Below are 21,014 nucleotides of genomic sequence, written 5' to 3' on the forward strand. Positions count from 1 at the left end.
CAAGTTTGAGAACACAGGGCTAAAAGACCTAGGAGAGATTCAATAAAACTATAATTTACAATTCTGGATTCAATTCCCCCTTCATACATATACCACATACATATTATGTATAAATTACATATATTTATTTAGTACTTGCCAGACACCTAGGTTGAGGTACTAAAATGAACAAATACAATTCCTAATCAAGGCATTCTCAGTAAAGCATGTTGATAAACAGTATTTACAATAAAACATGACAGAAATAAGCATAGGAGGGGCACCCAAATGGGTCTATGGAATCAAATAAGGCTTCCCCCTAAGAATGTAATGTCTAAGGTGTAAACTGAAATAACCATAACCAAAAGAAGATGCCAGGAATGTATTTCCAAAAAGGAATCAATGTATAAGGTCCTGTGAAAGACACACCAAGGCATGACCAAGGAATTCAGTTCAATTAAGGGGTCAAGTTAAGACAATGAATAGTGAGTGAGAGAGAAGATTGAAAAAAATGAGCAATAGGAGTCAGAGGGCCTTCTATGCTATGCCAAGTTGTTTGAATTTTCTATAAAGGGAGTGCAAATGGTAGGGTTTTAAGAATAAGATTACATAATCTAACTTGGGTTTTACAAAGATCGCTCTGGTTGCTGATAGGAGGCATAAGGGAGGGTAGCCCTGGTGGCGCAGCGGTTTAGCGCTGCCTGCAGCCTGGGGTGTGATCCTGGAGACCTGGGGTCGAGTCCCACGTTGGGCTCCCTGCAAGGGGCTTGCTTCTCCCTCTGCCTGCATCTCTGCCTCTCTCTCTGTGTGCTCTCATGAATAAATAAATAAAATCTTTAAAAAATAAAATACTAAAATCTTTAGAAGAGGCCTAAGTCCTACGTTCAAAGGAGTAAAAAAAAAAAAAACAAAGGAGTTAAAATACCGTTTACCGTTAAATAGTTGAAATGGTATCAGCTAACAACATGGCATTTAAGTGAAAAGTAAAAACAAAAAAGAAGAAAAGAAAAAATCTGGGGACGCCTGAGTGGTTCAGCCCTTGAGTAGACCTCGGCCTCCCGCTCAGGGCGTGATCCCGGATCCAGTCCCGCGTCGGGCTCCCTGCATGGAGCCTGCTTCTCCCTCTGCCCGTGTCTCTCTCTGCCTCTCTCTCTCTCTCTCTCTGTGTGTGTCTCTCATGAATAAATAAATAAAATCTTTAAGAAAAATTTTTTTTCTAAAAATCATCTACGTCAAATGTTGACCCACCTCCAACGGGTAAAAGTTCAACGTGCAAAGTTTAAAAAGCGGTAGGGATACCTCAGATGTTTGCAATAATTATATAACCACAGATGTGCACATTACCTCCCCAAAGACATTACCCATACGTCCCTGTGCTGCTTTATACATTCATATATAAAATTCTGTGTTCTCCATAAAATATGAACCAGTCTTATTTATGTTTAAGTACGAGGAGATGTTTTTGGTCTTTTTATTTTGGAACAAGCAAGATCTTTAGAATCCCTAAATAGTTCAGATTTAAAAGTTCCAGAGTCTCAAACCCAGTATCCTGTTAAGAAGTCGCTCAGTCCAAATGACCCAGAGAAGCCCACATTTCATTGCCAAGATAATAATTACCATGATTCTGTGTAACCGAATGGCAGTGAGACTTGACCCTCTGTCAGGCCTAGATAAACACAAAGAGCAAAACTCTCTCTGGTCCTTACACTTATGCCGGAAGTGCAACGCAGAGGCTGGAAAGGCTGTCACTCCCCACACCTGGTTCCAAACAGCACCAGCAACGGTTCGCTTCCGGCGCAATAGAGCCTCTCAACACTTTGCCCTAAATTGCGACGCCGCCTCTCGTTCACATCCCCTTTCCTATCCACCTTCACTCCCAGAGAAGCAGAGGACTTCACCGGTCCGTAAAACACACGTTCGAATTTCTCCCGCGGAAGGCTGTGACGTCATCAACCCGGGACCGCACGGGATCAGGACCCACTACTCAGCCCGCCCACAAGTACCGACGTTTGCAAACCGCCAATCAAAACTTCTCGTGGTCTGTGAGCCTCCTCGGCCAGCCGGGTAACCCGACGCCCCGCCCCTTGCGCCAGCTCACGCCCGTGACGCAAGCGCCGGGCGCGCCGTCTCCGTCCTCGCGCTCGCCTTTTCGGAGGCGTACGGGAGAAGCGTGTCGCCCACCCTATGACGCGGAAACCAGCTCTATAAGGATCTGGAGACGGAAAGGTTGGAGGACGAAATCACCGGCCCAGTATTTTGGGAACTGGACAGAGTAAGTTGGAAGTAAACTGTAGATCGTGTCGCTCAGGTTGAGTGAGGCTTCAAGTCTTCTAAGTCCTTTGTCACGCGCTCCATTCTATCATCTGTCGGCCCTTTCACTTCGTCCCCTCCCACAAACCCATCGGTTTGCTCGTCCTGTTCCTCTGCGCACGCGCAAAGGTCCTTCAGCGGCCCTTGTAGTTCCAGTTTTCGGAGATTGGGGGCGCATATCGTCCGGCTTTAGGAGATCGGGGCCCGCCCGGTATTGGGCAGCGTACTTGGGAAAGGACTGGTGTCGACGGGGGGCCGTAGCCAGAGGTGAAATCGCCGGGCCTCGTAGATGTGAGCGTTGGCGGCCAAACGATAGCGAGTGTGAGCACTTAAGTTTTTAAAGTTAAGTCACTTTCTTATTTTCGGGATTCTAGTTTTTGTCATCAGAGAATCGAAAAATCCAGTTACGGAAGGGAGCTAACAAATTATAAATGTCAGTGGAGTGTACTGAATGCGTTAATAAATGTGCTTGAGGGAAAATAGATGAGGAGGCAATAAATTAGGGGAGACGTGGTGGTGGAAAGCTGGAGAGAGTAAGATGCCATTTAACGTGGGCCTTGAAAATTGAATAGGAGTTTATAAGGCAAGTAAAGACAAGACTAATTGAAAGAACAGGCACGGTGTTCTGGTACCGTTGAATGGTCAGCCATGGTAGAACAATGACTTAACGTTTTTGACACCGTTTCCTCTAAAAATGGTAAAGGCTATGGATGAGCATCCTAGGAAGATGCATGCACGTCAAGACATTTTACGTATGATTTTGTTGGGAAATTGTGGAACACCTTGAAATGGCCAAGAAAAAAGATACTGGATGTCTTCTCTAGCTGGCTCTTCCAGGTTCTCTCTTTCATTATCATTGAGCTATTTTACATTTGTGTTAGTTGTAGGAAACGATTATAATGGAACTTAAGTCTTGTAGTTAATCAATTTTGTAGTTATGGCCCTAACCAGTTTTGCATCTATTAACAAATTCATTTCAGTGTTCCTGATTGCTTAGATCTTTTAATTCTCCTTTGAACTAGTTTTTTAATAGAATATTTTAAAATTTATTATTTATTTACTCTATTTTAAGTAGACCCCATGCCCAATATGGGCCTTGAACTCTCAACCCCGGGATTGAGTCGCGTGTTCTACTGACTGAGCCAGCCAAGTGTCCCCTCCAGAACTAGTTCTTTTGTTTTGTTTTGTTTTTTTAAGATTTTATTTATTCATGAGAGACACGGTGAGAGAGGAAGAGACAGAGGGAGCAGGCTCCTTGCCGGGAGCCGAATGCGGGACTCCACCCCCAGACCCTGGATCACACCCTGAGCCAAAGGCAGAAGGCAGATGCTGAACCGTTGAGCCACCTAGGTGTCCCCTGAACTAGTTTTTTAACACTTAACTAATTCCTTGATTAATTTCACTAAAATAAAATATTTGATACGTATTCATTTTATGTTAATTTATATTTAAATTCCTTTGTTTAAAATTTCTCTTTTGGGGCACCTGGGTGGCTCAGCGGTTGAGCGTTTGCCTTTGGCTCAGGTGGTAACACCGGGTTCCTCAGAATGAGTCCCGGGTCGGTCTCCCCACAGGGAGTCTGCTTCTTCCTCTGCCTCTCTCTGTGTTTCTCATGAATAAATACATAAAATCTAAAATAATAATAATAATAAAATTTATCTTTCATCAATTTCACAGAATTCATAGGAATGTTTGAAACTCACCCAAAATTCCATAGACTTTAGGTTAAGAATATCTGGGTCAGAATACAGAATGTATCATGACAGGCTGTAAGAGGTTCTACTAAAAGGTGGGCAGTGTAAGGGAGTCAGACTTACCAGAGCTTGTTCACTTAACTGAGCATGTTTACCCAGCTGATTTTGGCCAATTCACTTAATTTTTAAGCCTCTGTAAAAAAGAATTTGAAAGGAACCACCTAATTGTGATTGTGAGGATTTAAAACAATATTTAAAGTAACTGGAATTGTTACACAGTACCTTTATTGTTTGTGTAAAAGCCCCTGTTTAGAAGCCAATTTGATGTCACTGATTCATCAACAATTTTTTAAACTTACATATTCTAAGAAGGTACTAAGGAATTTTTAATGTTGAAAAGTTTTAACATTAAAATTAAAAATTAGATCTGTGTTTTAGACAAGTTACACAGCTTATGAGGAGGATGAATGACTTCTAGAACGGTTTATAAATTGTTCCCATATTGTAGTGATACTCTTTGTGGAAAATATTGGAGGGAAATAAAAACCATTCCAGAAGTTAAATCGGTAGGACTTGGTGACAGATTGGTAAATGATAAAATAACGATAATGTTACATTTTGTCAAGTACGTGAGAAGGTAGACTCAGAGGATCAAGACTCACGAAAGTACTGCTATGTGACTTCTTGATTTTCATAGCCATTGCATTGGGAAGTGAAATTATACCATATCTTGTTACTTCTTGTATCTTTCTCTTATGTATGAAAATATATTTGATTATCTACAGGATATGTTTCTTAAGATCACAAATTACAGACAAATGTTAGGCACACTAGGCAAGAGTTTTAGAACTTAGTTTTTCAAGTCACGAAAGTAAACCTTAGAAAAGAGAATGAAGGAAGGTCTCTGAGATGAGAGTGATGGAGAAAATCTGGTTTCGGGAAAAATTTGGACTTTCTGCATTTCTACAGTTCTGTCCACTATTTCCTTAGATAGTGGTTCTGACAAAAGGAATTGGAGAGCTGATAGTCTGTCCTTTACAATTTGGAGTTTTTGCAAAAGAGAAGGTTAGCATTGAATCCTCCTGTATTGATCATTTATAGCTTCTGTTTGTATTTTATTTATAATCCTACCCTTTTTTTTTAAGCCTGCCCCCTTTCAAAAGAACTTGAAATGCTAAACACTTTGTAATAGGAGGTCCTTTTAAATATAGTATTTAAGAAATGGTTGGATTGTGATTAAGCTTAAGTCTCTGCCTTTGTAGTTTTTGCATTCTAGTGGGGTAGACAGACAATAAAATTGTAATTCCAGGTAGCAACAAGAGGATACAAGGAAATAAAGTGGTAGGGTGCCTGGGTGGCTGCCTTTGGGTTGGGTTGTGGTCTCAGGGTCCTGGGATGGCCCCTGCCCGTATCAATGGGACTCCCTGCTTCCCCCTTGCTTGTGCTGTCTCTCATATTCTCTATCTATAAATAAATAAAATCTTTTTTTTAAAGGATACAAAATTGTGGCAGATGGAATGGATAGGGTTAGGATTGGCAGAACAGAAATGTTTTTAGATTGAGTGAAAGGCCTCTTTGAGAAAGTGACATTTATAGAGACCTGAATGAACAGTGAAGTAATCCCTCCAGATGTGGGGAGGAGGGTGAAGAGAACAGCAAGAGCAAAGGACTTGGGGTGGGAATGGCCTTAGCATGTTTAAGGAATGGTATGTCATAGTTGGAGTGAGCCTGTTGGAAAGAATTGTAAGAAATGTAGTTAGATATCCCCAGGCCAGATCAAATAGTGCCAGGCAGGCCACAGTAAGGGCTTTGGATTTCGAGTATGATAAACCTTTGGAGGATTTTGTCCCAGAGATTGGCATGCTCTGATTTACATATTTAAATGATTGTTTTGGTTACTATCTGGAGAATTGATGGTAATTGATGAAAATGGAAGATAATGATTGATTGGAGAATTGATAATGGAAGAGTAGAAGCAAACACAAGTTACAGTGTTCTTGGAGGAGAGTAGGCAAGACATGATAGTGTGGACCAGGTGGTTGTGAAAATAGAAAGTATTCTTATTTAGGATATATTTTATAAAGTTAGAGCTAACATAAATGCTCCTAGATTTGTTGTGGCATATTAGGAAAAGAATTTCAGAATTTTACTCTCAGCAGTGTTGTGATCAGTGTCTTCTGAGTTGGGAATACATGGCAAAAAAATAGGTTTGAGTTGGGTTTTTGTTATTCTACATAAGAGAAACTCTTAAGATAAATAAGTGGAGATGTCAAATGAGCAATTGAGTGATGGAATGGGGGGCAGCAAATGGGAGAAGTCAGCTCTAGAAAATACAGATTTGTGAAACATCAGCATGGAGCTAAAAAGCTTAAAGCCAGAGACCCTCAGAAAGGATATGTGTGGAGATAAGATGGAAACCCAGGACTGAATAGCAAGTAAAGATAGAGCTAACTAGGATGGTCCAGTAAAGGAGATTAAGAAAACTCTCCTAGAAGCCAAATGAAGAAAAGGTTTTCAAGGAAGTTTAACTGCAGATGCCCCTGAGGGGTTCCAGTAGTCCATGGAGATCACGGGTTTCAATTCACTAGAATGGTGGAAAGAGAAGCCTGACAGAATGGGTTTAAGGGAGAATTTGGGTGAAAAATGGGATTACTCAGCACTAAATGACACTTGATTGGTTTTAACACTGGGATGGGAAAGGTCCCTTGGAAAAGAAAAACCCGCTTCTATAGCTTACCAGTTAAGTTCCGCTTCTAAACAGAAAAACAGTTAAGGGGCATCTGGCTGGCTCAGCCAGTAGAGCGTGGGAGTCTTGACCTGAGGGTTGTAAATTCAAGCCACATTTTGGATAAATTGCTGAAAAATAAGTTCTTTAAAAAAATTTTTTTTAAATAATCAGGAATAAATTATTTACTTGGAGTTTGAGATGGAGAATGTCTGAATCCCTTAATCTTACACTTTGACAGTTTGGATTAAAAGTGTAAAAATTAAAGTGTAGTTTGGTGTAATACAGACATACTATATAGGAAGATAATCTGGCCCTGCAGTAAAAGTGCATCAAAAAGTAAAGCTAGGATTCAGAGGTAAAACAAGGAAAATGAAAAGTGACAATTAAGAGACTGAAGATGGGTCAAATGAAAATTTCCTTAACTGATTGCTAGGTGTTACCCCAAAGTTTGTCCTCTGCCAGCTGACAGTCTCTTAAGCTTTCGGACAATTAAAGGCTAATAATTATCTGAAAGTCTTCCTATATAAATTTACCTTTTTTCAATGAACAGGAATGGAAACTGAAGGTGGAAATCAAGAAAAGGCAATGGAAGAATGCACTGAAAAGAAAAAAGAAGTAGAAAAAAAGAAACGGTCACGAGTTAAACAAGTGCTGGCAGATATTGCTAAGCAAGTGGACTTCTGGTTTGGAGATGCAAATCTACACAAAGATAGATTTCTTCGAGAGCAAATAGAAAAGTCCAGAGACGGATGTAGGTTTATTTTACTGTACAACAAATGTAACAATGTAGTATATATATTATGGTACACCACATATTATATACAGGAGCAACTTTTATTTTCCCACGTAAAACCCTCATAAAGGACACGAATTTCCTTAAAGGACTTAGTAGGATGCAACAAAATTCAGACCAAGATTTCAGTTACTTTGATAACATTCTAGTTTTTGTGGTGGAGCTCCTGGCAACTCAGGTAGACTCTTGACATCAGGGTCAAATTGAGCATTACTTTGGGCCTAGAAGTCCAGGGTTTTTCTTATGTGCTTACAGGTTTAATTCCTATGGGTTTTATGCATAAAAGGCATTTTATTTACTCCAAAACCAAAACTTAGTTTAGGAGTGTGATTAATATTTTATCCAGAAGTCCTGGCTTGTTACTTTATTATATTCTGTAATGTATTAACTTTTGTATTTCTATTAGATGTTGATATATCACTTCTCGTGTCTTTCAACAAAATGAAAAAATTGACCACAGATGGAAAATTAATAGCCAGAGCACTAAAAAGCTCCTCTGTTGTAGAGGTAAGAATTGTTACACAATTTATTTTATCACGTAATTATTAGTTTATTAACCTCATGTACCCATTTAAAAGCTGGACTTGGAAGGCACCAGAATCCGGAGGAAAAAGCCCCTGGGGGAACGACCAAAGGATGAGGATGAACGGACAGTGTATGTGGTAAGCCATTTTAAAAAAAAGCTCAGAGATAGTGATCACAGACAAAATTGACAGAAACACTTTAATATTACTAGTAAAAATTTATTAACCTTGAGGACTTTACTATTGCTTCTAATTTATTGTAGGAATTACTTCCCAAAAATGTTAATCACAGCTGGATTGAAAGAGTATTTGGGAAATGTGGCAATGTTGTTTATATAAGCATACCACATTATAAATCTACTGGAGATCCAAAGGGATTTGCCTTTGTGGAATTTGAAACAAAAGAACAAGCAGCAAAAGCTATTGAGGTAGGTCCAGAACCTAAAAGGAAAAGCAAAAAAATTAGCGAGTACTTTTAGTGACAATTTAATTGGTTTTTAATTTATTGATTTTTCAGTTTCTCAACAACCCACCAGAAGAAGCACCAAGAAAACCTGGTGTATTTCCTAAGACAGTAAAAAATAAGCCCATTCCTGTCCTTAGAGTATCAGGTAATTTAATTCAATATTAATACTTAAGCATATGTAGTTGAAGGAAAATGAAAACTAATGATAGCATCGTTACAGAAGAAAAGAAAAAGAAGAAGAAGAAGAAAGGCCGAATGAAGAAGGAAGACAGTATCCAGACCAAAGAGTTAAATACGGACACAGATAAGGAGAGTGTTGCTAAAATGAAAAGATCGAGGACCACGTCTGAGGGATCAGAGGTAGAAATAACTGAACCCCAAAAGCCGCCCTCAAAGAAAAAGAAAAAACGGGAAAGACAAGAAGTATCCAGCCTACCTATAGTTAGAACAGGAAAGAGAAAGAGAAGTATTTCTGAAGAAGCAGAATCCCCAACTCCCAGGTCAAAAGTAAAGAAAGTGACTCAGAAAGACATTAAAAAAGAAGATTTAGAAGTTTCCAAAGAAAACAAAGGTATCAACAACATTTATCTTGAGCTTGTATAATCAAAGTTTTCTTAAACTTATGTCTTTCCTTTCTGGCATTTAAGATTTAGAAGTCTCTACTGAAGAGGAAAAGGATACTGGAGATGTAAAAGATGGATCCCTTTTAAAAGCAAAAAGGAAGCATAAGAAAAAACACAAAGAGAGGCACAAGATGGGAGAAGAAGTTATACCATTAAGAGTCCTTTCAAAGTAGGTAGACAATAGAGTTCTGGTGTAGATGGACACCCTCCATCACCATTGCTAAAGTGCAATTCCAATTTGTATTGAACAGAGTTGCATATTAGCAACAGTCATGGCATGTAGCCAAGATCTGCATAAATTATGGGCTTAGGATGACTGAGGATTAAAAAGAAACCACCACACTAAAACATGGAAGCACTTATTTTTATCATGTCACAGCAAGTGCCTCCATGTTAAAGTAGAGGGCGTTCCTTATAGACTCAAAAAAATACAGCGTAAGTATACCAGACAGGTAGTTCGGTGAGGCAGTCTTAAATATTTATAAACTTCTAAAATGTAAAAGTAAGACTTACCATCACTAAAACATGGAAGCACTTACTTTTTGAGTTTCAAAGCAAGTACATCCACGTTTAAGTGGTGGGGAGCCCAGTCTTGGAAAAACGTAAATTGTGAAGATTCTTTAACCTGTAAAGTAAGCTTAGAAATTAAGTCGTGTCCACTTGGAGACACCTCCACTGAAACATGGAAGCACTTACTTTTGTTTTACACAGCAGGTACCCCCATGTTAAAGCAAAGGGGAATCCCTCGGGGCTCTAAAATTAACAAACTTGCCATATTACATTCGGAGGAATAATTTGGGTTCACTTCTACTAAAACATGGAAGCACTTACTATTTTGAAAGTCAAAGAAAGTACTTCCATGTTAAAGTTAAAGGGAGTCCAATCCACTTGAGGGGTGGAAGGCAAGTTAAAAGAAAAAAAAATTCCATACCTTTGGGAAGAAAGATTTTCTTAATTTTCCCGAATAGTACTCTCCCAGCGTTTTGTCTTCCCCTTGAAGGTTAAAAGGCAAGGACTTCGGGCACTTGTATTTATACTATTCTTAACTGCTGAATTCCTTTTGCCTTTTTATCTCTGAGAATCATTACAAGAGGTTTTTGTTATTCTAATGTATCAGCTCTCAGGGAATGTACGATCCTGGGTGGGTCTGGATACTTTTTTTTTTTTTTTGAAGTATACAGATGTCAATAATAACAGCTAAGACCATTACCACAAGATATCCTCCTCTTTAAAAAAAAAAAAAAAATCCCCTATCTGCTTGTTTGATGGCATAGATTAGAGTAACAATGAGTGCTCCTGTGGAGCCTGGAGAGGCATTGTGTTTCTATCTGGAGGACCTCTAGCTGTTTGAAGAAACATCTACATGTTAAATGTATGTAAATAAATAAATTGCTTCCATGGGGTGTTTTTTTCTTCTTAGAAATTCCTTTTGATTCGTGTAAATAATAAAGGATGTTATCTCCCAAATTGGAAGCAGTTTAACTAATAATCTTTAAATTATAATCTGCAATTATTCTCCCAGAGATGACTAATTGTCACTAGTTAATTAATTCAAAATTTTTATTTTCATAAATAAAAATATTTGAAACATACTCAAGAATTGAATTGCAAAATTTAAAACATTTAATCTAAATGTTAGGTCAGGGGAAACTTCCCTTTTCATATTTCCTGGATCGCTTAGAACTCTAGAAGTAATTTGAATGTGTGTGTTTAAAGAAGGAAAAGTTAGGAGCGCTTACAAGATACTGAATGTATGTATTTAGATATTTACTTTTGCTCATCTGTGTTCACTATTTCAAAAGTGCATTCTTTTCATTGCAGGAGCGAATGGATGGATTTGAAAAAAGAGTATTTAGCACTGCAAAAGGCCAGCATGGCGTCCTTAAAAAAAACGATATCCCAAATGAAATCAGAGTCAAAAATGGAAACAAATGGAGTACCTACTACATCTGAAATAAAAACTGAAAAAAGTAAACAGCACTATGATAGTTTTTGTAGCATTACATAATTAAATTTTCATTCTTCATCAGATTTAGTAATGAGTGCCTAGTTTATGAATTAAGCAAGTTTTGTAGTAACAAAAATTGTAATTTCTCATCCGTAACTTATCCTAATATATTAAGATATTATTTTGAATTCTTAAAAGTTGAAAGTATAATTTTTTCACATTTTAATCATGTTTATAGAATCTTTTTACTTATTTTGTGTCTATTAAGTTCAGTACTTTTTTATTTGATTAAGGGAAAGGGTTGGGGTTTGTTTTTTTAAGGTTTTACAAATGTTTTTCTAACGACACTTTGCAATTAGAGTGGTATAAGTTACGGTATTTTATTTCATGGTAATCTGCAATAAGCAGGACAGGCAACATAACTTACTAAATTATTTTACAGTTAATTTAAAATTAAGTTTGAATTAATTATTTAAATCAGCTTAAGTCTTCATTGTTATTCTAAAATGGGCCTACTATGTTAACTTATTAAGTGTAAGAGGCTTATTTCTGGCCTTTCCTTTTCAAATCAACAGCAAACAGTGAAGAGTGTTGTTCCCAGGAAAAGGTTAATGCAGCGGGACCACAGTTTGTGAGTGGCGTGATTGTGAAGATCATTAGCACTGAGCCTCTACCTGGCAGGAAACAAGTCAGGGTAATGCTTTTGTGTGTCAGGGGTAGTTGTTAACTCTTTCCTCTTTAAAATTTCCCTGTATGAAAATGTTTTGCATTATAGAAAACCAAGCAAATCAAATTAGAATTTATTCCTCTGTGGAAAAATACTTGTATGATTTGATTCCACAATAATTATTGTGTTTGATTTGAAGCAAAATCTGAAGTCTAAAATTGTACACTAGATCAGACTTGAGTACAGTTTAAACATCCTTTTATAGAACTGTACTTTTTTCTTATTTTTCAAGGTGCCCTTAATGGTTGTTGTGTAGTTGAATGATGAAGGCTTACTGTGGTCATTATAACTTAAAAGAATAAAAGTGGTAAAATATTGTTATAATATGCCTTATATAGACTTTATCTGTTTTCAGAGAAAATGGGTTTTAGAAAATACTTTCTGTCAAAACTTTAATCAGCATTAGAGTTCTCTGAAATTATTTTGAACTTTTAATCATCTACTGTTGTAGATTTTTGAAGCAAGCTAGAGAGTTTGTGTTTTTATTAGAGCTCTTAGCTTTCAGTACATTCCTAAACGATTTTGTGACTTAAAGAAAGTCAGAACTAGAACTATTTTGATATAAAAGGGATCAATTGCATTTTTTTATCTTAATATAAACTTTTTGTATGTTAATCCTTTTGGAAATTGAAATTTTTTTCCTGGTAGAAATGCAAGATTTTTTTTGGAGAAAAGAGCTTTTGTTAAATTTTATTTTAAATGTTTTTGTTATTTTCAGTTTGTGTTGGATAGTTACAAAAATGAGAAACTGTTAAAATCTTTTGTGAAAAGCCACAAAAGTTTTGTATTGGTGTGCAAATAGTTTTACAGTTTACAAACATCTACTTTACAATCATTTTTTATTTACAATTTTATTTTCTCTAACAGCCTTTTGTACCGAAACAATAATATTTCTTTCTCAGTGGCATATTCCTGTGTAAAATGTCATATGGTATGGCAAATATATTTAAAATTGTTATACTGACATTCATGTTTTGGTTTTGCATAGACTCCTATCATTCATGTTTCTTAACTTGCATAAATCTTGTAAACACTCATTACCTGAAACCCTGCTTCTATTCTATAAAATATCACTAACACGTAAATTTCGATTCTTAAATATTGATAAGGCATTTAGTTAGTGCTGCCTGACTTGCCCCTGTGATTACCAGGTTAGTTTGTAATTTTAAGAAGGCTTTTAATTCAGGAGATTTGCCTAACATTATAATGTATATATATCATAAATATCTTTTGATTGTAGTAATCGAATCGATTATAAAACTTAATACTACCATTTAACATTCAGATTTCATCAGCTTGCTATCAATTAATGGTTTGCTTTATGTCTAAATTTAGTACAAAACTTCATACTACCATTTAACATTCAGATTTCATCAGCTTGCTATCAATTAATGGTTTGCTTTATGTCTAAATTTAGTACTTAAGTATGTAGAGAAATGGGAAGAATTAAGTATATTTTGAGATAGGCAGTATGCTAAAAGTAGGGATGAGTTAAAATTTAGTCCTTGGCTTCACAGATTTTTACTGCTTAATCATTATTAAAATCTAATAAGCTTTCCTTATTTTATGATGAAATAATATTTTCACGTATTGCTCAGTTTTTTCTGTATTTCAGACTTAAAAAAAACCCAACTGCTAAAAGTAACCTAAATTCCTTGTGGCTTGAAATTTGGGTCAAAATGAAAGGAAGCCAGTTGAGTAAAATACCTTTTCTTAGGTTGGGAATCTCGAGTAATTTCTTTAGCTTTCTGAATGGAAGTTGATGAATGAAGAATTATGTTAACATTCCTGCATAATTGCATTGTTTACACCTCAGAACTTGCTGGGGAAAAAATGATTAGGAATGCAGGAATCTTGTTAATTTGCCCTCACAGCAGGCATTATAGGTTAAACTTTTCCTTGCTGGGTGACCACAACTTGTTCAGAGGAGATTGTTTAAGCCTGTCATCAGAACATGTGAGCTATAGTGAGATATTCCCATAGATCTACTCGAGAACCTAGGATTTTTGTAGAATCCCAAGAAACGTTTTTTCCATTCGTGAGTTTGAAAAAGCTGAATGTCTTTTACATACATTTTAAGTCATAAGTGATTTTGTACAAGTGAATGAAAACACTGTGCCCACCAATCCATTGTGAGTGGATAATTTTTAATTTTATTCACTATTGTAACTACAGCACCTTGGTACCTTCTTGATTTGGGGGTTGGGAGAAATTTTTGTACATTATGTTCTACAAATCTATTGTCCTTGTGCAGTGTTCCCATTCTAATTAATATTTTAGGATTGTGCTTAATTAAAAGAGTTACAAATAGAGTTCAAGTTTGTTCAAGTCCATTTTTAAGAGTATTTGTGTAGTTTTAGGAGTGCCTAGCTGGCTCAGTCCATGGAGTGTATGACTCTTGATCTCAGGGTTTTGAGTTTGAGCCCCAGGTCTGGTGTAGAGATTACTTAAAAATAAATCTTTAAAAGAATATATTTGTGTATATTTTAGAAGAAATGTTTAATGTAGGAAAGTTACTCGTTTCAAACTGTATGTGGCTTATTTGTATACTACATTTTGACAAAACCATGTGAATAATTTAGAATTCTCATGAAACATTTTTATTATTTATTTCAATTTTTTCTGAATTCTAATGCAGGATACTTTGGCAGCAATCTCAGAAGTTGTTTATGTTGATTTGCTAGAAGGAGACACAGAGTGCCATGCTAGATTTAAAACTCCTGAAGATGCTCAAGCAGTAATAAATGCATGTACAGAAATTAAAAAGAAATACTGCTGGAAACTGGAGATCCTTTCTGGTAAAAATTCACAAAATAATCTTTTTAAATTCTTGTTTAGGGGTGATTCTGTTAGATTTTCTGAGTTTGGCTAGTGAAACCAGTTTTCTTTTCATATTCTAATATACAAAAAGTAGTATTAAGTGCCATCAGACAACTATAGTTTTATTATTGAAATGAAATTAATGCCTTGAATATGTTTCTTCATATGTATCAGTGATCATCGTTTTTGTTTTTAAGGTGACCATGAGCAGAGGTATTGGCAGAAGATATTGGTAGATAGGCAAGCCAAACTTAATCAGCCTCGTGAAAAGAAAAGAGGCACTGAGAAGGTAATTCATTTTTTGGTTTTTGTTGTCGTCCTTATTGTTCTATAGCCTAAATTCAACATTTAGATAAATATTTTCTGAAAGTTAATAATATGCAGACACAACAAAGACTTAGTAGATTGCGACAGAACATTTGTTTTTCTGGATTTTAACATACATGAAATCTATGAAATTAGAATTATTTTCCCCGTAAGGGTACACAATTTAGAGTTTTCTTGTTTTCCATTCTTTTATTGTAACTAGTTGTGGCAATTTAATCAGTATTGATTTCTAGCTGCTGTGTTTTGTGGTTTGGTAGTAAATGATTATTTAAAGATTGTCTTATTGGTAAAACCCAATGTATTTAAAGAGTGTAGTTTTTAAAGATATGAGCCTCCCCAGATAAGATTGGGAGGCTTTATGCATAATAGTTGCTACAGCAAAGATAAGCTTTATTCCTTTTTCTCTAGAATACTCAACAGGTGAAACAAACAAGCGTAAATTAAACAACTTAAAGCAAGATTCTCAGTAATTTTGTTTTAAATAACAATAATTTATCATGCTTACTGTTGCTTGTGAGCTGTCACGTTTGTTCTATTAAAACAAATTACATGTAAAGATTAGTACATGCTTAGGACTAATTAGGGCACATAAAAACTAATACTATTATTAAAATTTTAAAATGTGTCTGTTATAAAATATAAATCTGAAAACTTACATGTTCTTCTATGATTGGTTAGCACTTAAAATCACACTTCCTGTATCCTATTTTTATTGCTTCGGGGTTCTATTTGTACAGTTCTCTTTTTTTTGTTTTTATCAAATAAAAATCAAGTGTTTTTTCATCAACCTTGCATTGCTTAGGATTCACTGGAATTTGAGATTGAGGGAAGATTTCCTACTGATCTTTATTAATTCTGTTTGCATGAGTACAGACTTAATTTGCTGAGATGTAGGAAGGCTACCTTCCTCCCTAAAGACTTTTTCAAGTCTATGAGGTGTTCATTTTAAAGCCTGCCTGAGATTATTTAAATGTTAAAAAAATGTTGATCCGGAACTCATAACTAAAATGAAATCATTTTGGTAAATAATAGTTATCCTTCTGATTGATGTGAAGTTTCATGTAAGTTATATATGTTTTTAAAAGTAGGAATTAAGCATTTTGTTTCCAGAAAGGGCTGACCTCAGTAAACTAAATTTAAGGCAAGGAAGTAAGCACTGACTAGGGAGTTTTATAAATTCATTTGGAACACAATGCATAGCTCTATTATTGAGTTGGAACGTTTTTTCCTGATCTCATTTATCTGTTGCACCACCAAGCATTTTCTTAGCATGATTTTTTTTTTAAGATTTTATTTATTTATTCATTGGGGGGAGGGAGGGGCAGAGACAAAGGCAGAGGGAGAAGCAGGCTCCATGCAGGGAGCCTGACTTGGGACTTTAGCCCGGGTCTCCATGATCAGGCCCTGGGCTGAAGGTGGCGCTAAACCACTGAGCGACCCGGGCTGCCCTCTTAGCATGATTTGTAAACAATAGAGGATCCTAGCTGGACCTAGGAACTGTGATAGTTGGCTCCTGTCACAAAATGAACATAAGGTGCCACACAAAGTGGGTATTATACAGGCTTTTCAGAGAAGACAGTAATTAGTATGTCAGTCTACTTTTTTGATAATCATTAAATTAATATTTTCTGAGTGCTTCTTTGTGTTGACCACTTTGACCACTGTTCTAGGAACTGGACATAGAGCCATGAGTAACAAAATTCCCTGTTTTCATGAAGTTTATAGATGAACAGTTTAGGTCAGGTGATGACAAGTACTATGTAGAAAAATCAGATTAAAGGATATCATGAGATAGCTTTAAGTCAAGTGAGGTTGTCTGGGAAGTACTCTGTGAAAGTGACATTAGGGAAGTCAGCAAACCAGCAGGAGAGTTTAAAATGCACAGCTTTCAAGGCAGAGGCAACAAAAAATACAGAAGCCTTGACGGGAAAGAGGCTGTTACAGTTAGAATACTGGGAGTAAGTACCTTAGTAACAGAAGTTCAATGTTATTAGCAGCCAAAAGTATAACATTGGCACTTTTTTCATATGACACCTCAACCTTTCCACGGTAGTATTGTATTACTTGGCCAGTAATTGAATAAAGAAAAGCATTGATAATAAATCTTGGTTTTTGATTTTCACCTTATGAGGCAGGAGACTGGGGATTTTCCTAAGCCTCAGTTTATACGGAATTAAAAGAGGAATAGGTGAAGGAAAATGTTATTTTCTATTTTTGGTATTTTTACATATAAAAATCAAGTGTGAGGCGGCAATCCCTGGGTGGCTCAGCAGTTTGGCACCTGCCTTCAGCCCAGGGCGTGATCCAGGAGTCCTAGGATCCAGTCCCACATTGGGCTCCCCACAGGGAGCCTGCTTCTCCCTCTGCCTGTGTCTCTGTCTCTGTCTTTGTGTGTGTGTGTGTATGTGTCTCTCATGAATAAATAAATAAATAATTTTTTTTAAATCAAGTGTGGGTAAGACCTCCCACAAAAGATTGGTAAGATGAGGGAAATCTCTATCAGAAAGGGTCTCCTTCTTGCTACACCAAGCCTTTGTAGTCTTCCCTATCACTTTGAGCACTTGGTAAGAGTAGATAACAGCTACTGGAGACAGAGTTTGTCTTTTCTCATTTGTCATTAGCTTTTAAAACACATTTGAAATGTTTTTTATCACCATGGTCTTTTCTCTACAAATTACTGGTATTTGGATATTCAGCAAGTAAAGACAGAATTCACAAAATTTGTGAACAGTTAGAAATATTTATATTTTTGACTCACCTCACTGATGAAAAAGCTTTTAGTTTAATCTTAAAGTGAATTCCTAGGAAAACAACAAATACAGGGTACCCCTATTTTCATTTCCAAAGTAACCAAACCTTTACTTCCATAGATGCAAGCCTTAATTCTGGCTTTGCTGAAGTCCGAAGACCTTTGAAATGACGCTGGTCAATGTGGTCCTCACTGTGGCCATCCATTATTGTTTTCTGTCATAAACAGATCATTTGGTAACCTGGGCAACTTTTGAATTTTTTTTTCTTTAAATACATGTATTTTTAACTCTTCCAGCCAGTCTGTTGACTGACTCACTCTCTAGATTTTGAGTAAACTTTTAATGTTTTACTAAACATTTTAAGAAACTAAAAAATAAATCAAGTGACTTCCTGCCAAAGCCACAGTCACCAGACACCTCAAAGAAACTCTAGTGAATACTTTATTAGAATCTGTATTTTTAAGAGAATAAGATTTTTATTTCTTCCAAGGATATATAATTAAAAATTTTACATCAAGAAATCTTTTCAGCAGCCCCAGTGGCTCAGTGGTTTAGCGCCACCTTCAGCCTAGGGTGTGATTCGGGAGACCCAGGATCGAATCCCGTGTCAGGCTTCCTGCATGGAGCCTGCTTCTCCCTCTGCCTCTCTCTCTCTCTCTCTCTCTCTGTGTGTGTGTGTCTGTGTGTCTCATGAATAAATAAATAAAATCTTAAAAAAAAAACTTTTGGAATATTTTGACATCGAAATATTGATGTCTGCTTTCTACATTTCATTTGCCGCCTTTAAAAATATTAAAGGGGCATGTGACTGGCTCAATCAGTGTAGTGTGTTGTGTGACTCTTGATCTCAGTCATGAGTTTCGAGCCCCATGTTCAGTGAATAGATTAATTAAAAGTAAAGTCTTTTTTAAAAATTTTTTAAAGTTAAAGTCTTTATGTAAGGCTATAATAAATAATAATAAGTACTCTTAAAAGCAAATCCTTAATTGGAATATTCTAATTTTCAAATTTGTAAGCAAACGTTTGTGTAGCACTCAGCCCAAAATAAAATGTCTCATTCAAATAATGAATTCTCATTTATTATGTATTTACAAAGGACTGAGTATCCTTTAAGAAACATATTGGTAATTAATACTGAATCCCAAGGGAATATGAGACAACTAACAAATAATGGGTCCCAAACCCTCCTAAAAGGTTAAAAATTGCCAACATGGATTGGCTATCTTTAATTGAAAAAATATTAGTAATGTGGTACTATAGTGGGAGTGTTTTAGTAATTCTAAAGATTTAATTTAATATCTATTATATTTAATAAACCATAAACCTAAATAGTTCTCCCTCTAATTGATTTGGACTAAGCAGATAGATACTTAAATGACTGAGCCACCCAGGCACCCCCACCTTTCCAAAAAAATTGTATTCAAACTGATAGTTTTGAAGTTTTTTTACTCTTAATTATCTTTTTGTTTTAGGTGTCCAATATATTCTAATTTCTAAATTTCTTTCTCCATAGTTAATCACCAAAGCTGAAAAGATAAGACTTGCGAAGACTCAACAAGCAAGTAAACATATTAGATTTTCTGAATATGATTGAAAAACAATTTTGCTTCACCTCTTAAGATTTCACTGGTTACTTGAACTTTTCTTAGGAAATACATTTTATTTTATAGTAATAAATAATGTTTTTCTGAAACCTCTGTTAATTAGAAGAAATACTTTTGTTCCTTGTAAGACTTTCTTGAGACAAGTACATGTATACCACAGCTTTTCATTAAAAATTCTATTTGCTGAAATTACCTTACACAAATCAACCCCAAAGTGATTTAGTAAATGTTTTCAACATTATCATTAATTTTGTTGTTTTTATATTACAAAAACAATATTTGCAAAAATAATACTATATAGTAGAAAAAAATGTTTGACATTGGATTCACTGTACTTATTTTGTAATTTGCTCTTTGCTTTTCAAATGTCTAGGATATCTTTTCATGTTGATTTATACAGAGACATATGTGTGATATTTCATTCTGTTTCTTGCACTTTGCTTACCTGAGCTTCCACTAAATGGGCCATATGAACTGTTCCCAATTAAAATGTTAAACTTTAAAAGTATTGAGTTTGTTTCTCATAAATGAAATTAAACATTTTATTTTGTCTAAAATAACATATACCAGATGCTGTGAACATGGGGAGGGAAAAAATCTAAAAATCAGCCATAAGCAAAAATGTGTATTTTATTCAGGAAAATTTCAGACCTGGAGTATTTAAGGTCTTCTCAGAACTGAACCCACAGGGCCTATTCATTAATGGCATCTTAATCCCATATCAGAATATCAAAAATGTACTCTGGACAGCCATGGGGTTTATTCCCTTAGGCTATAAACTATATGCAGTTCCATTAGCTTTGTCCAAAATTGGGTGCACTTTTGATTTGGTGCCCTTTCTATGCATTAGGAAAGACTTACAGTCAGGAAACTACTTTCAGGAGCCAGGGATTTGAGGAGATTGGCTACCTCACTGTTGGGGTGACAACTGCCACATTGCTCATAGTAGTAAGAAAGAGCAGACAACTACAAGTTCAACAGAAGCATGGTTATATAAACTACAGTACATCACTACCATGAGATGCAACAACAATCACTAGAAGGTAAGTTTCGTGGAAATAGGGATACAGTCTTGTTCACTTTTTTTTTTTTTTTAAGATTTTAATTATTTGACAGAGCACAAGGAGTGGGCAGCAGCAGATGCAGAGGGAGAAGCAGACTCCCTGCTGAACAGGGAGCCCAACTGGGCTGAATCCCAGGACTCCAGAACCAAGATGTGAGCCAAAGGAGGCACTTAACCAACTGAGCTACTCAGGTGCCTCTTGAATAACAATATCAAAATGCTTATAGCTCTCCAAAAGATGTAGCTGATGCCAGGAAAACAAAAAGCTATTTTATGTCTTGAGCCCATTTGATATGTTTGGTTAACTTCTGATTGTGTAGATCTGATTTTGGCTCAGATCATAATCTCAGGGTCATGTGATCAAGCACCTGCATCAGTATCAAGAGTCTGCTTGAGTTTCTCCCTCTTGCACTCATGTTCTCTTTCTCAAATAAATCTTTTTTTAAAAAAATTGTCAAGGGTACCTTGCTGTCTCAATTGGTTGAACATGTGACTCTAGATCTGAGGGTTGTGAGTTTTAAGCTCCATGTTGGGCATACAGCTTTAAAAAAATTATCATGATTTAAGGGGTTTTTTCCCCCCTATGCTTGAAGAACTTTTCTTGGAATTACTTTTAAAAAGAACCATTCAAACATATACCTGACTAGTGTGTATTTTA

The 21,014-nt window shown here is 36.1% G+C and overlaps 2 protein-coding genes across 13 annotated transcripts in view; one reads left to right on the plus strand and one right to left on the minus strand.

The window, feature by feature from the left end:
* Nucleotides 1–2,367, minus strand: part of ZGRF1 (zinc finger GRF-type containing 1) — a 77,123-nt gene extending 74,756 nt beyond the window's left edge. For 2 of the 10 annotated variants that reach the window (XM_077882312.1, XM_077882311.1), the window contains exon 1: nt 1,597–2,362. The gene's annotated coding sequence lies outside the window, so the exon portion shown is untranslated. Of the gene's footprint in view, nt 1–1,596 lie in introns of all 10 variants that reach the window. The other 8 variants (XM_077882309.1, XM_077882307.1, XM_077882314.1 and 5 more) reach the window with 5 other exon arrangements.
* LARP7 (La ribonucleoprotein 7, transcriptional regulator) lies at nt 2,078–19,798 on the plus strand. 3 transcript variants are annotated; one of them, XM_077882318.1, is made up of 13 exons: nt 2,078–2,251; nt 7,262–7,462; nt 7,911–8,011; nt 8,083–8,166; nt 8,292–8,456; nt 8,546–8,639; nt 8,715–9,065; nt 9,142–9,286; nt 10,939–11,087; nt 11,641–11,759; nt 14,431–14,590; nt 14,810–14,901; nt 19,203–19,798. In XM_077882318.1, the coding sequence occupies exons 2-13, from the start codon at nt 7,264–7,266 to the stop codon at nt 19,281–19,283; spliced, it is 1,740 nt and encodes a 579-aa protein (XP_077738444.1). In that variant the 5' UTR covers nt 2,078–2,251; nt 7,262–7,263; the 3' UTR covers nt 19,284–19,798. The 3 variants fall into 3 exon arrangements, with proteins under 3 accessions (XP_077738444.1, XP_077738446.1, XP_077738445.1); XM_077882320.1 differs by having other exon boundaries at nt 8,718–9,065; XM_077882319.1 differs by lacking the exon at nt 2,078–2,251 and adding an exon at nt 2,428–2,610.
* The last annotated feature ends 1,216 nt before the right edge of the window (nt 19,799–21,014 follow it).

Source organism: Canis aureus, chromosome 33 (genome assembly GCF_053574225.1).
Source record: "Canis aureus isolate CA01 chromosome 33, VMU_Caureus_v.1.0, whole genome shotgun sequence".
Classification (NCBI taxonomy): Eukaryota; Metazoa; Chordata; class Mammalia; order Carnivora; family Canidae; genus Canis; species Canis aureus.